The sequence below is a fragment of the Mastacembelus armatus genome, chromosome 18 (assembly GCF_900324485.2).
Source record: "Mastacembelus armatus chromosome 18, fMasArm1.2, whole genome shotgun sequence".
NCBI classification, from domain to species: domain Eukaryota; kingdom Metazoa; phylum Chordata; class Actinopteri; order Synbranchiformes; family Mastacembelidae; genus Mastacembelus; species Mastacembelus armatus.
The window spans coordinates 2515847-2531332 of NC_046650.1; the positions used below are offsets into that span (position 1 = coordinate 2515847).

Consider the following 15486-nt stretch of genomic DNA (forward strand, 5'->3'; position numbering starts at 1 on the left):
TAAAATTGGCTGCTGTGGCACCGTTGGAGTTGTACCTAACTGACTTTGGTAGGATCAGCTGGGAGGGTCATCAGCTGATGTGAATAGCCTGGGCCTTCTGGCTTACAAAAGCTGGCTATTGTGCTGGAACTGTTTCCCTTTGGTTCCAGCTGGCTTATTCTTTTTTCATTTCTGTTGCTGTTAGTTTCATTGAATTCAAGTTGTTTTACTATTAGCTTTTGCAGGAATCTGTCCTTGTTTTTAGCTTATTTGTCTGGTCTTTAATACACTGGCCACCATCTCTGCCTTAACTCTACCAATCACAGCTTGAGTGACCTCAGCTCGGTTAATAGTTTTGGGTGAACTGGAGTTCTCATGGTGTGCCACATATTGTGCTTAACTGTTCAGGATTGCAGTGAATAGACACAACACAAGCTGTTTAATGGTTTTCACAAATCTTGAAAAAAGATCCAGAAACACACTGCTACTAGCACAACAAAAGCAAATACAGAAACGCTGCAAGGCATACACAAGAATTAGAAGGTTTCTGACAAACAATAAAAGCAGATTAACATGCCAGTAAAATACTAATACAGGGTAAATAGTCACAATGCTGTAATTTTAGAATCAGGCAGGCAGAATGTTAAACCTGAAATTAACATTTATTGTTAAAATATTGTTAATTAACATTAACAATGCTAACAATGTTTAATAATACTGAGTTCAAGTGTCAGCAAAGGCAAAGTTCTCTGTCCTTGTCTCCCCACTCTCCTCCTGTCATTCTTTTCTGTTGAGCCTCATCACAGTGTGTGGGCTCCAAGCTCCACAAACACTCACTGACACAAAAAAAGTCCTACTCAAGTGAAGCTGTGTCTTTTCATGAAACACAGCCCACACGGCCCCACACAGGTTTTAACTTAGACAAATGGCTCCGAGAAGGCCAGGCTTAGAATGTAGACAGGACCAATTACCATCTACCCTTCAATGGCCTCCCATCCACAGCTAGCTCAGCAGTTCAAGAAGCTTTGCACCACTATCACATATCAGTTTTCTCCCTTTAATCAGTATTATTCAGATTCTAATGTCCTATTTTTATCCATGTGAACAATGTGGATAAACAGCACCTTTTGTCACCTTGTGCTCTGCAGCAAAAAGAATTAAGAAAATAAATAACAGAAATCATTCTACAGAAATGTTTGTAGATCAGAAATATTTCTCCTGAACCTAAAAGTTTGTGTTTTCAGTCATAGCACGGTAACAATAATCTTTAAATAAATAACAAAACTCAAATGTATGTCATTTAAAACATTTTTCTCCTCTGCAGAATGGGATCACTCCCCTACATGTGGCCTCCAAGCGTGGAAACACTAATATGGTTCGTCTGTTACTGGACCGTGGTGCTCAGATTGACGCTAAAACAAGGGTGTGTATCATGGACAGAGCTAAGGCACATTTATAGTAGCCTGGGTCTGATCTGCAGACTAAACAGCTGAACACCATTTAGATGAAAATCACCTTTGGGTCATAATATGCAGTGTCTTCCTGTACATGGTCAAGTCTATTACTCCACACCTCTGTTCTCAAGTCAAATGTTTGTGCAGTAGCATAGTAGCAACAAATATTCAGATCATTACAGTCACCATCACAGAGATAAATATAAACTGCATGTTGTTTTCTTTTTGACTCATACAGTACAAACAACATCCAGCCTGTGTTATTCACTGGCTTCACCTGCATGTCTGTAGTAAAGTGGGTATGTTACGGCAGCTGTTCAGGTCTTTTTTGGATTAACTTTGGTTCACTTGACTTTTGCATATAAGGAGTAACGTCAGTAAAGTTATATCACTAGTGAATATTGAATGACTATAAATATGTTTCTCTGTGTGTGTGTGTGTGTGTATGTGTGTGTATGTGTGTGTGTGTGTGTGCGTGTGTGTGTGTGTGTGTGTTCTGCAGGATGGTCTCACTCCTCTCCACTGTGCGGCCCGGAGTGGACATGACACAGCTGTGGAGCTGCTGCTGGAAAGAGGAGCACCCTTACTGGCTAGGACCAAGGTGTGTCACATGTCCATTCACCTGTCACAGGACTCATTTACACCTGGGAGCTGCCCGATCAAACCAATTACCAATAACTGTTAAAAAGACAGAAGCATGTTTATATTTTTATAACAAATATGGTTCTCTCTTCTGTATTTTAAAATAACAAACTTGAGCGTGCAAACAACATGTGAATGACCCCTCACACTAGTACCATATTAATTCAACTCTGTGTGTCCAAAACATAAAAAGGTAAGTATAAAACATTATAGGTTTAAAATCTGTTTACGTTGTACAACAACGACATCCTGACAAAGGACAAGACTCGTGATCTTCTATGGTTTTGCTGTTTTAAACAAACCTCATACAGATATTAAAACTATCAATGAACTTCCTGCTGTCACTGTAATGTCTGTGAATCTTGAACTTGGTTTAACTTCTGTATGGGATTTGTGTAGAATAACAAAACCACAGATCCTTTACTGCATATCCCTTAACATATAGTTTTAAGTTTACTGTTACTGGAACTCTACTTTTGTCATCTTTAGGCTTTATAATGCTGAAATGGCTAATGTGTTACCCAACAGCTGCCTACGTACGCATCCAGCAGATACAGAGAAATATTAGAATATAATACAGAAATATAATACATAATATTAGTAATAAGTTTTGTTCCTGGATACATGATGGCATTTTAATATTTACGCTCCTTTAGTCTTTTGGCTCTGTAGATGCTAGAAATCGACCTTCTTCATCAGCTAGTCACTATCTATCTGTTGTCTGTGTAAAATGTTGGTAGTGCAGCTTTAAGAGGCCCATTTACACATTTAACTAGATTTCTGGGAGTGTTTCTCATCATTTCATGTCCACCCTGATCTTGGTTCCTAAGTGGACAGGATTGTTCATTTTGTGTGTTCACTCATCAACCCTCCTATTAAACTGATTCCTCTTTCACTTTCAGAATGGGCTGTCTCCTCTCCACATGGCAGCACAAGGTGACCACGTTGAATGCGTCAAACATCTTTTGCAGCACAAGGCACCTGTTGATGATGTCACACTGGACTACCTGACAGCACTACATGTGGCGGCACACTGCGGTCATTACCGAGTCACCAAATTGCTGCTGGACAAGAGGGCCAACCCCAATGCCAGGGCACTGGTACAATGCAGACACTTACTAAATTTAGTGATCCTACTGTGGAAATTATCTTAATTTATTTAAGTTACAATGGATATATAATATTAGGAATAAAATAGCATTTTAGTAAAAAAAATAGTCATATTTATAGCAATGTTAGAATACATGTGAGATAGTCCAAAAGAGTAATTTAATCTTGGTATGGATCACCTCTGTAGACTGTATTCTTTACATGTTTCCACTCCAGAATGGCTTCACTCCACTGCACATAGCTTGTAAGAAGAACCGTGTAAAGGTCATGGAGTTGCTGGTCAAATATGGAGCCTCTATCCAGGCCATCACAGAGGTACAGTGGTCACTCTGGCCACAAGTAACAAGACATTATTTTAAAAATAACAAAATGTCACATAAAAATCCCAATTGCATTAAACAGCTGGTTTAGGTGGGTAGCTTAAAAGATGTTAGAATGTGTTTTTTTCTGTTAGAAAACTGGAGGTAAAACCTAACATCCCCCTATTAATTTGAGCTTTTGTTCAATTATGTTTGGGAAATGCTGATGATGATGTAGTATTGAAGCACTAAACAACAATTTAAGCTTTATACAGTCTATTTGAAATGACATAATGCTTCAACATTTAGGGTAAATGCTCCTTTAAATAATAGGCCCTTGTAAGCTGAGACGTTGGATGGAAAACTGCCACATAGCAGAAGATTAATATATGTGATGAGAGCTATGAGCATTCCTCCTACATTTTTCATGTGGTCTGTCTTCTACCTATCCCTGTGTCCAGTCTGGTTTGACTCCCATCCATGTAGCAGCCTTCATGGGTCACCTGAACATAGTCCTGCTGCTGCTGCAGAATGGAGCCTCGCCCGATGTCAGCAATATTGTGAGTAATGGGAAACACAGAGAGCACAATACTCCTTTTCCCAATTATTAAGTTATTTTTAAATTAGAAAAAGAGTCAGATAACATTATTACTGTTACCGATCTGATGTGCATGTTTGCATTCAACATGTGTGCTGTGTGCTGTGTGTACAGCGTGGGGAAACAGCATTACACATGGCAGCCAGAGCAGGTCAGGTGGAGGTGGTCAGATGTCTGTTGAGGAATGGAGCAATGGTGGATGCACGAGCACGGGTGAGATGGTTTCTCACAGTAGCACCTATGTTAGACCATATCACTTTACCATGATATGACGTTACCATGATTTTTCCACTGTGTTGTCTTCAGGAGGACCAGACTCCCCTCCACATTGCCTCCCGTCTAGGGAAAACAGAGATTGTGCAGCTGCTGCTGCAGCACATGGCCCATCCTGATGCTGCCACTACCAATGGCTATACACCCCTGCACATCTCAGCCAGGGAGGGGCAGGTGGAGACTGCATCTGTGCTGCTGGAGGCCGGGGCTTCACACTCACTGGCCACCAAGGTGGGTTGAGGTGCCACATATGGTGCCTTACATGTGTCGGGAGAACATTTATTTCTTCAAGCACTATTTAGAGGCAGATGCTTTAAAGATCTCTGTTGGAAATGTTGTTTTTATCACTTTTCACCCTCTCATACATACTCGAGCAGAGAGGGGATCTTGGCTTGAATCTTAAACCAACAATGGAGGAACACTCTTTAGAGTCACCATAGGAATTACACACATTTTAGAACTTGGTTACTTATCTTGCCATCTGTTTTGGTTAGAGCCTCCTTGCTTGGTAAATGTCCATGTCTGTCAAACTCCATGGAGTTGCCCTTTAAACATAATCAGCAAATGCATAAAGATCAGTTTTAGCAGATTAATTGTCAGTGTGCAGTTTTGCAAAGATGAAAACATAATATGTCTTACAGTGTTGATAAAGTGCTGTATTTTAGTGTAGTCATGATCCTATAGCGGCTGCTCTTGAAGCCTGAGATACAGAAATTACTGTATGACTGTATCTGCAGGTCTCTGGCTTTTTGACCTACTTTTCATGAATGATTGATGAGGCCACGAAGCTGCTGTTTTCCTCTAAATCCTGCATGAAGCCTGATTGCAGTCAAATTATTTATCTTTGTCACTGCTGAGATATTTACCAGAGGACGTGGCACAGTCAAGATCTTCAGTTTACATGCAGTCCATGACATGTTACTCCTTTCATTTATTCATATAATATGAAGAGTGAGACAAATTACTTGGTAAGGCAGTATTTATTAGTATTTCCTTGTCTCCTTCGTTTCTCTCTGGAGACAGAGGTCTCCCTATGGAGACCAAACTAGGGAAAGTTGTTGTGATGCAAGTGTAAAGACTCCATCCATCGAAGCATGATCTGGACGGTCCACATTTTTGATTACCTCCATGCCTCATTTCAGATTGTTCTCTCTTTTTCACTTGTTACCTTTTACATCAGATACTGGCAAACAAAGGACTGCGCCCTTCATGCACAGGGCTGGATCATAAACACACTGGTCATGTGATTTCTGCCAGCCGCAGTCTAGTTCATTATTTCAGAACAGTTAAAGTGGTCCCTCTGCTGGTTTGTCTGTGAAATGAAATTTAAAGGAAATTGTATTTAATATTATCAGTTTAATGTTGCTCTCCATTGCATCAGCATATCAGCAGTTTGAGTGGTCTTAAGTGTCTTTATGTTACTAATAGGACATGTGTAAAACTGATGAAAAAGATGCCTGAATTCCATGTTGCTGCTTCAGCTTCAGGATCCTGGTATTGTTCATACGTTGGCTGCCTCAGGCACAGTGTTATGATCATTAGTAGCACATTGTCAAATCAAGCATGTAGCACATCACTGCACATTACTGTTCACAAACATGTCTGTCAGGACTGTGCTTTGTCCAGGGCTTTAAGAAATCTGCTGTAGCAAAAAAACAACCTCCAGAGATAAAATAATGCTGAACATAGTAGTCTCATGATGCCTCCAATGGCAATATTTATGGATATATGCATATTTGTAATGACTCCTAAAGGCCTGGGTGCTATACAATAAATACTTGGATATTTTGTGTGGGGACATTAATCGTCGGTTTTTTGGTTCTATAAATGAGTCTTATAGCATATTCAAATTGCTTAGCTTATTCTGACTAAAAGATAGAAATGACTCTAGTGTGATGTACTGCTCTGTCTCTATGTAGATATCATCTATTCACTGCATTTCAACACATTAATTGATCTTGCTTACTTTGCTGTCTCACCACAGAAAGGTTTCACTCCCCTGCATGTGGCATCAAAGTACGGAAGCTTAGATGTAGCTAAACTTCTGCTGCAGCGCCATGCTCCTCCTGATTCTGCTGGGAAGGTATGCATCCAAAATAGTAACTTTGTTTTTGTAACTTGTTTTTGACTGTTGTTTTTATAATTTTACTGTTTAATCTATTTTGCAATATTGTGTGGCATATATAGAATTGGTAACCATGTGCAGTTAAATTACTGAGTCAGTTAAATGTTTCTTCTTACATGGGAGATTTTTCTTTATTTGAATGTGAATTGAAATGATGTGTTGCTATTGTTTGCATTGAGGTTAAGTTACCTACTACGGCACCGGTAAGCCTAGTTTTAATACAATCAAAACACTTCTACTGCTTCTTTTGGATTAACTTTGGTTCCACCATCAAAAAACATAAAACAGATAACTGAAACATTTTCACATTAATATTTCTTTTTTCTTTCAATATGTTCCTCTTTGCATCATTTAAAGGAGCCACCCAGTGATCCAGCCAGCTTCTGCTGTTTAATATAACTCAAATTCATTAATCTCAACCCTGCAGTCTTATCCCTTTTAATGCTTTAATTAATGGCTTCACGCTGCATTAACTGCTGTTTAATACATGTGGACTCATGGTCCATTCCTTACAGAATGGCCTCACCCCACTCCATGTTGCAGCTCATTATGATAACCAGAAGGTGGCGCTCCTGCTTTTGGATAAAGGAGCTTCCCCACATGCAATGGCCAAGGTGAGAATCCACAGTAAACAGCTGTCTACTGTCACTGTGCCAGGGTGGAAGGACTATCAAGATTTTACAAAATGTTCCCTTGTAGCAAGTCTTTTTAGATAGATAGATAGATAGATAGATAGATAGATAGATAGATAGATAGATAGATAGATAGATGGATGGATGGATGGATGGATGGATGGATTGATTGATCGATCGATCGATCGATAGATAGATAGATAGATAGATAGATAGATAGATAGATAGATAGATAGATAGATAGATAGATAGATAGATAGATAGAAATACTTTAATCATCCCAACCTGGGAAATTCCGCTGCTTCCCCACATGCAATGGCCAAGGTGAGAATCCACAGTAAACAGCTGTCTACTGTCACTGTGCCAGGGTGGAAGGACTATCAAGATTTTACAAAATGTTCCCTTGTAGCAAGTCTTTTTAGATAGATAGATAGATAGATAGATAGATAGATAGATAGATAGATAGACAGATAGATAGATAGATAGATAGATAGATAGATAGATAGATAGATAGATAGATAGATAGATAGATAGATAGATAGATAGATAGAAATACTTTAATCATCCCAACCTGGGAAATTCCGCTGTTGCAGCAGCAAATTACAGGCATTCAACATAAACATAAATCTCACAAGGAAGAAAAAATATAAGAAATTATTTTAAAAAGATAGAGGAATATAGAAATTATATACAAAAAACAATATACAATAAGTGAGCAGAATATACAATAAGTGTGCAAAAAAATTTCAAAGAGAGTGAAAGTGAAAGTGACTATTATGAGAACCTGTGTGCAGATATTGCCAGTTCAATCAGTCAGTCCAGGTTGTTATCTGACACACAGTGAAGATGTGTTGTACAGAGTTATGGCATGAGGCAGGAAGGACTTCCTGTAGCGATCCTTAAGACAATGAAGCTGTCTGAGCCTTTTGGAGAAGGCGCTCCGTTGTCTGTCCAGCACAGGATGGAGAGGGTTGTCCATGATTGATAAAAGTTAGTTTAGTGTCCTCCTCTCCATCACAGCAGAGTCTGTTAGAGTCACTGGCTGCAATGCTTTTGTTTTTTGTAGTGGATGATGTATTGTCCACCACTTGTTATTCCTATTTTTACCACATACTCTGATGTTGAAGGTTTGAAGCCCTTTGTTTTTTTGGCCAAAAACACCTCAAACCAACTGTGTTTTGAGTTGGGCATCATCCTATTGTAGCCTCCAGCTTTGCACATATGCATATCGAATATAAATATTAAAATGTGCATCAATGAGCTATTCTGACTTATTCTGAATAAAACCTAAAACTAAAACCTATTCTGCCTAAAACCCTTCATATCCATTCATTCATGCAGTAAATGGAGATAATTGAACACATTGAAGAAGGAAACATGAAGTTCTCACGTTATCATGTGTCTCTGGGACTGGTCAAAACAAACAACAGTGTGTGTGTGTGTGTGTGTGTGTGTATTCGTTGTGATGAAAGAACATGCCACCCAGTGCCACAGTGTGGCACATTGGTGTGTTTTTAATATTTTAATATATCAGGCTTTGAGACACAGACAGTGCTTGTTTGTTGGATACATTCAGTGTTTGTTTTAAACTGCACAGGGGATTTGTTGACCCTAGATAGCCAGTCTTATGTTAGCTGCTAAAAAGGCACCCCGACAAGCAGCAGCCCTATTTAAATTTTATCAACACAGTTTTCTCCTCCCTGTCAGAATGGCTACACTCCTCTTCACATTGCGGCTAAGAAGAACCAGATGGAAATAGCTACAGTCCTGCTGCAGTATGGAGCTGAGACCAACATCCTGACCAAGCAGGGTGTCACTCCACTCCATCTGGCCTCCCAGGAGGGCCACGCCGAAATGGCTGCCCTGCTCCTCAGCAAAGGAGCCCAGGTCAACGTCCCCACTAAGGTACTGCAGAAGCCTGGATTGGTTTGGATAATGCATCAGTAAATCATCAGTCAGCTTCAATGGCAGAATTCCCATGAAAAAGCACAGGTTTTGAGGAAGTATTTAATTGGATCTTTTTCAGTTTTGCCTTATTTATACACCCACAGTGAGACAGTATGAAATCTGATCCCAAGCTGCTTTATTTAAGGCAAAATCTCTCTTCTTTACAATGCCACAGTAACTACATTAGCCTGTTTTAAAAGTAAGAATGGACAGAATCTATTCTGAATGTGGCTGTTGTGAATATAATAACTGTTCGGGGTGTGTGTTCCCCATGCAGAGTGGTCTGACCGCCCTCCATCTGGCAGCCCAGGAGGACAAAGGGGCTGTTGCTGAGATCCTTGCCAGAAATGGAGCAAACCTCGACCAGCAGACCAAAGTATGCACAGACTGTTTTCATTTTCTGCATGTAGCTGTGCACCTTTAAGTTAGAAGATAATATTAGAGTCATTTCCCATTCATCTGAAATCATAAACTTCAGGAACAGAATTTTTACATTGCTTTTCCATTCAGTGATTTAGGATGACTCTGGTGCTATTAAAACAAAACCCACAAATTAAAAACAAATAATAAATCACATTGGTAAAAACAATAAATTAAATACATAAGAAGCAAGAGTTACAGTCATTTATCCACATACACAAATATGTATAGTTAGTGCTATTATTATTCATAAGGGCTGAAAGTATTCAAGAATGTTTTAGCTCTGTGATAGCGTCTTAGTCTCTCTGTCTGTGACTTCATCACACTATACTGCCTTCCTGAGGACAGCAGTTCAAAAAGATGATATTTTGTGATATTACTCTTAGGGCCATATTACTCTTCTTAAGCATTCCCAAAAAAGTATAGTCTCTGTTACAACTTCTTTATTACAGCCATTGTGTTTGCGCTCCATGACAGAGATCATCACAAATCTGAACCCCCAGGAACCGAAAATCCCTTACCGTCTTCACATGTGGTCTGTGCATCTGTTTTTGTCTCCTAAAGTCAACAATCAGTTCTGTGTTCCTCTTAGTATTCAGAACTAGATTAGTCCTTACACCACACCAAAAGTTTCTCCACCTCATCCTGGTAGGCAGATTAACCCCACCGAGGATTAGCCCCATGACTGTGGTGTCATCTGAAAACGTGATGATGCCATTACTGCAATGGAGAGGAGTACAATCAAAGGTGTAAAGGTGTGAGCCAGTACTATTGTAAAGGCTAAGGATTTGTAAAGGCCTATTGTAACCAGAAAATGAAAGAGTGTCTTTATTCCAGAGGCAGATGGAAGAGGATTTCCAGCTTGAGACCAGATTTTGGGGCAAAATTGTATTAAAGGACAAGTTAAAGTCCAAAAACAACAGTCTAGCTCCCCTTGTGCTTCAGATGAGTCAGGGTCGAATGTAGGACTGTAGCTATAGCATCCTGTGTGGACCTATTAGCCCTATAAGCAAACTGGTAAGTATCAAGAGTGGATGACAGTCAACTAATGAGAAATTCCTTACCAGTTTCCCAAAGCATTACATGATGGTTAAAGTCACAGCCACTGGTCGATAGTCATTAAAATTGCATTAAAAGTGTTTTTATGTGTCATTCGTGAGCGGAAAATTTAATCCTATTTGCTGTTGTTTTGCAGTTGGGCTACACCCCACTAATTGTAGCATGTCACTATGGAAATGCTAAGATGGTCAACTTTCTGCTTCAGAATGGAGCCAGTGTCAACGCCAAGACCAAGGTGCCGACACTAAAGAAACATATTTGTAGTGCTCACACACGTGATTATTTATTTCTAGCATTTATTACACAATACTAATATTATTAGCATTCCATGCCAACCATGATAAAAAACAATATTTGTTCTGTTTCCTGTTATAGTCAATAAGTTTTCTCTTTGTATGATTAACACACCATGTTTGTATAATGGCAGTTTGCTTCTAAATGACTATAAACTATTTCATTCCATTTTTACCAGAAACTTTTCTTAATGTAACACATTCACTTTTTATGCTGTATTCTTCTATTCCCAGAATGGATACACTCCCCTCCACCAGGCAGCCCAGCAAGGAAACACGCACATTATTAATGTACTGCTCCAATATGGTGCCAAGCCCAACGCTGTCACTGTGGTATGTAGTACATATAGCCACACAAACACTTGAATACACACATAGACTCTTCTCATTTGTTTGTTTTTTTGTTGTTATTTGTTGTTATTTTTCTTGTCCAGAATGGTAACACTGCTCTGGGAATTGCTCGGAGGCTGGGCTACATCTCTGTGGTAGACACTCTGAGGGTGGTCACAGAGGAGATTATCACCACCACAACAGTAAGTCACACCCACCTGCCACATGTAACCAACCCACCCATGAGCTATACCTCTCACCTGCCACTCACATTCACAACTATGGGTAATTTAGAGTCCCATACACTGTTACTAATTTTCAATATAATCTTAAGTATTAGGTTATATTATAGAAATCAAGAAACCTGGGCTGAATCTTCATTAAGAATAAAAGTTTGGTAAATTGTGGCACATTCATAAAACATAGGATATAAGGTATTCTCAATTTACCAGCTTCCAAATGAAGACGGTTGTATGACTGCTACAAATTATCCATATTTGGTTGCATTCCAATGAAGTATTATTAAGCACCAAGTCAGTTATATTTGATATTTTGCAAAAAAACAAACAAACAAAAAAACTAAACTAAACTAAACAACATGGAACATGTAATAACAGGGATATCAAAGTAGAATTACTTTCTGATTACTTGTGCAATGCTACAACAAAACCAAAGAGCTGCAGTTCTCTTCTCTGCTTCCACATTGGCTGGCAGCAATGCTCCATCTATGCAGAAATCACTCACTGATGGCTCTGTCAAAGAGTATTCTTTGAATTGCAGTCATTTAAGAGAGATTATGTCTATATGTTGTGAATGATAATTAATGGGATCTATTTCCTCCCATACTACCAGACGGTGACAGAGAAACACAAGCTTAATGTGCCAGAGACCATGACTGAAGTTCTGGATGTCTCAGATGAAGAGGGTGAGTCATGTACACTGTTGTCTGTCAACATTAACACACATTCAGGCATGAAAAGACACTATTCTGTAACTCCAGCTGTGTGTCTAGTGACAATGTTGATCATGCTGAGCCACATGTTATGTCAGATGGTTTTGCTTGTTTTGTTACTATAACCTGCCCTGCCCACTGTTGATTACCTGGATCAGGTGCGTTCAGCCAATCAGAAGCTGCAAGGGCAGGGATATTTGGAGTTTGAGACCCCTGCCTTAGATCAACCAGATCAACAGTTTTCCCAGTACAAACCCTTGTTTGACCTGGTTTATCACAAATAGGCTTCCTGGTTAGTGTCTATGTCTGCTGTACACTACCTGGAAGTGGACAGACACTTTTAAAGAGAAAAGTGGAGTTTTTAGCAGCTGAGGAACAACATATTTTTCTCATGACCTGATGGAGACCTAACCAGAACTAAAATAAGAATAAATGTAGGCTAACATTCACAATACAATGTGAATGTTAGTGAATGTGTTAACACAGCTCCAAGTGAATGCTAATGTTGCTCTTTGTCAACTGCTTGTGTAATTAGTGCTATATTTGGTATCATGTCCACAATTATACTCGTATAAGGTCAAAATTCGAGGAGGTAGTGAGTGACTATACGGTTTCTCCACAGCACTGAAAACCATTGATGATGATGATATTATGTCAGATGACCTGATGGAAGCTGAAGGTATTCAGCACAGTGTTTTGTGTGAGGACTTGCAGTGCTGATTGTGCAGGAGTGGATTAGAGTGTTAGTCAGTGCATGGTGACTGAGCCTGTAGCGGTTACTGTTTGGTTAAAAGTACTAACTTCCAGGGAGAGTGAGTTTTCCTACTTGAGAGTCTTCTTACCATAAATTTAGTTCTAGCACAGGGTATCAGTGCACAGCTCTGATCTCTACATGTTGCCATATCTGCTTTTTCACTTTATTTCAAGAGCGAGATGAGAAGATAAATTGCATTTTGCATATTGCATATTGTGCTTCACATTTCTATTTGCACAAAGCTTGAACACATTACAGGTTAAGTAATGAGCATTAGAGAAGTTAGTAGTACCATTTCCAGCATGCTAAAAAACACCCTGGAAAACTATAAATATCAAAACCAAGGAGATAAGCAGAACATTAAAACTAATCCCTGAGTGTTTTTTTAATACCACAGGAATAAATGGGGAAATACTGACTGTCTGGAACGCTGCTCAACTCCTTCCCATCTCACCTCAGGCTGTATTTAGTTTGCATTGAGATGAGACACGTGCAGCAGGAAAAAGAACACCCAAATACCTAGTATAGCAGAGCATACATTAACTCTGCAGTATTTGTGAGGAGATTGCCTTTTTAATTTTTGTCAAAAATGTCAGTGATGTGTTTATCAAGTCTCTCAGGTCTTAATCTCAACAGTTACAGTGCAGTGCACACACTTTATCAGTTCTAAAAACCAGACAAAGCAGTTTGGCCTAGGTGAAGTTGCAGAAACTAGTGATGCCTCCTGCTGTACATTAGTGGAACAGAAGTAGATACGTGCAACTGGTGCAGATAACATAAGGCTATAGTGAATGCTTGCATAATATGCATTTGTTGGAAGCCATGAGAAGGAAACACAACAGGCATTGCAGCAGTTTGCTCAAACTGGAATCTGGACATTTCCCAGTTTGGTCAGTTTATCCATTGCCTGGTGTAATCTTATTTCTACTCTCTCAAGGTGAAGATACAATGACAGGAGACGGAGGGGAGTATTTGAGAGCTGAGGACCTCAGGGAGCTTGGAGATGACTCCCTTCCGGGACAATACTTGGACGGAATGAACTACCTCCGCTTCAGTCTGGAGGGGGGAAAATACACTGACAGGTACATCTAGCACTTTCCAGCCATTGGGGCAAGTTTTGTCCCTGTTAGAAAGGAACTGGAAGAATTTGGTACATGCAGTTTTGTCCTTAATAATCTAACTAACATTCTCACTGGAAGTGGGACAATAAAAAAAAAAAACAACTCTTTAGACTTATACAGGCTGCATTACCAAACAATTCCATTTGCTCTGTGCACACTTTTAGAGCACATGAAGCTGTAGTGTATCACATTGTAGCATGTAATCCCATTTCTAAAACACTTTGTGACCATATATGTTCCTCTTCTGACCCTGTTCCTCTCTCATCACTAATACAGTATTTGCTGTGAATGGTTGTTCTACCTTAAACATTAATCAGTCTGTGTGTACTGTATCTGTGTGCACTGACAAAACCCTTCCTCTTGTGGGCAATGAACTCACCAACTAACTGCCTGTATTTGTATGTGTGTGTGTTTTGCAACACCTCCTGCTCATACTTCATCGTTGGTCCCTCTTGTAATGCCTGCATAGTCGAATGCAAAGGTATGTGCTGATGCTGGTCAAGTACTGGGCCTTTTAAATTTTCAGCACTATTGAAATCACCAGTTTATCACAGTTGCTGGGGCTGGGCTGGACTGTTTTTAGAGATGGTTGTACTTTTTTTCAATGAGACACTTCTTTCTTTAAACTTTGGGCTTTTTTGTTTGTTTTGTTTTGGGGTTTTTTGCAGCTCTATGTTAAATTTGCCAGTTAGCTAGCAAGAATACAATGTTAGAAGTTTATGAAACACTTGTGGCTGCCAGCATCTTGTGCCTGTAATGCTCTTTAGAGGTTCTTCATATTGAGACAACACTAATGTGAAAAACAAAGTAGCTGGTATCTTAGCTTGGAAACTCATTACCTAGCCCTAAACAGTTTGTTTGCATTGAGTCAACTCACTTAATTACACTATTTTCCCTAACTGACATTTCAATCAAGTTATAAAGCTAGGGAAGTAACTCCTGTCTACATTTTTCTAGTTTTGACAACTGTGCTGCTTTTATTTTTCTTTCTGAAACTGAAAATGATCTGTAGTATAGTCCTCATTAGTTTCCTGCCTGACTGGCTTCACTCTTTTCTTCTTCACTGTTCCAGTTCGGACAGATCCTTCACACCCACTCACCACAGCTTCTATTCCCCTAAACATGAAGGCATGATGGATGAGATGCTCACCAGTCACCAGGTATAATATGATCAAATCTATAAACTATCTAGCAAAAAATCTATAAACACTATATGAAGCAGGTCAGATTAGCATCATCGTGAGAACATTCAGTGATTCTTACATGTTAGTTCATCAGTGCTACACATAAAACTGTAACACAGGGGCCATTCTGCACAATGAATATGTTTAATATTCTAATTAGACGTTAGTTGTATTCTAATTAGTTAGACCTAATTATGCATTACATACATTACATAACTGTTCCATACTGATTAAAGTCAGTATGCCTTTTAGCCTCTTTTTAGACTTAAAGCTCAAACTCTAAAAACACTGGATCCTGTGCATTACATAATGCA

At 39.3% G+C, this 15486-nt stretch overlaps 1 protein-coding gene across 16 annotated transcripts in view; it reads left to right on the top strand.

The window, feature by feature from the left end:
- Window positions 1-15486, top strand: part of ank2b (ankyrin 2b, neuronal) — a 161845-nt gene that overhangs the window by 109285 nt on the left and 37074 nt on the right. For 11 of the 16 annotated variants that reach the window (XR_003297165.1, XR_003297164.1, XM_026330614.1 and 8 more), the window contains 18 exons: window positions 1304-1402; window positions 1936-2034; window positions 2978-3175; window positions 3402-3500; window positions 3946-4044; window positions 4197-4295; window positions 4389-4586; window positions 6340-6438; window positions 6996-7094; window positions 8820-9017; window positions 9337-9435; window positions 10675-10773; window positions 11066-11164; window positions 11266-11364; window positions 12014-12086; window positions 12736-12792; window positions 13805-13949; window positions 15061-15148. Coding sequence is in view for 14 of the 16 variants with exons in the window: in XM_026330614.1 (XP_026186399.1) it covers window positions 1304-1402; window positions 1936-2034; window positions 2978-3175; window positions 3402-3500; window positions 3946-4044; window positions 4197-4295; window positions 4389-4586; window positions 6340-6438; window positions 6996-7094; window positions 8820-9017; window positions 9337-9435; window positions 10675-10773; window positions 11066-11164; window positions 11266-11364; window positions 12014-12086; window positions 12736-12792; window positions 13805-13949; window positions 15061-15148 (2046 nt within the window). In the remaining 2 variants the exon portion in view is untranslated. The remainder of the gene's footprint in view (window positions 1-1303; window positions 1403-1935; window positions 2035-2977; window positions 3176-3401; window positions 3501-3945; window positions 4045-4196; window positions 4296-4388; window positions 4587-6339; window positions 6439-6995; window positions 7095-8819; window positions 9018-9336; window positions 9436-10674; window positions 10774-11065; window positions 11165-11265; window positions 11365-12013; window positions 12087-12735; window positions 12793-13804; window positions 13950-15060; window positions 15149-15486) is intronic. The other 5 variants (XM_026330632.1, XM_026330648.1, XM_026330717.1 and 2 more) reach the window with 3 other exon arrangements.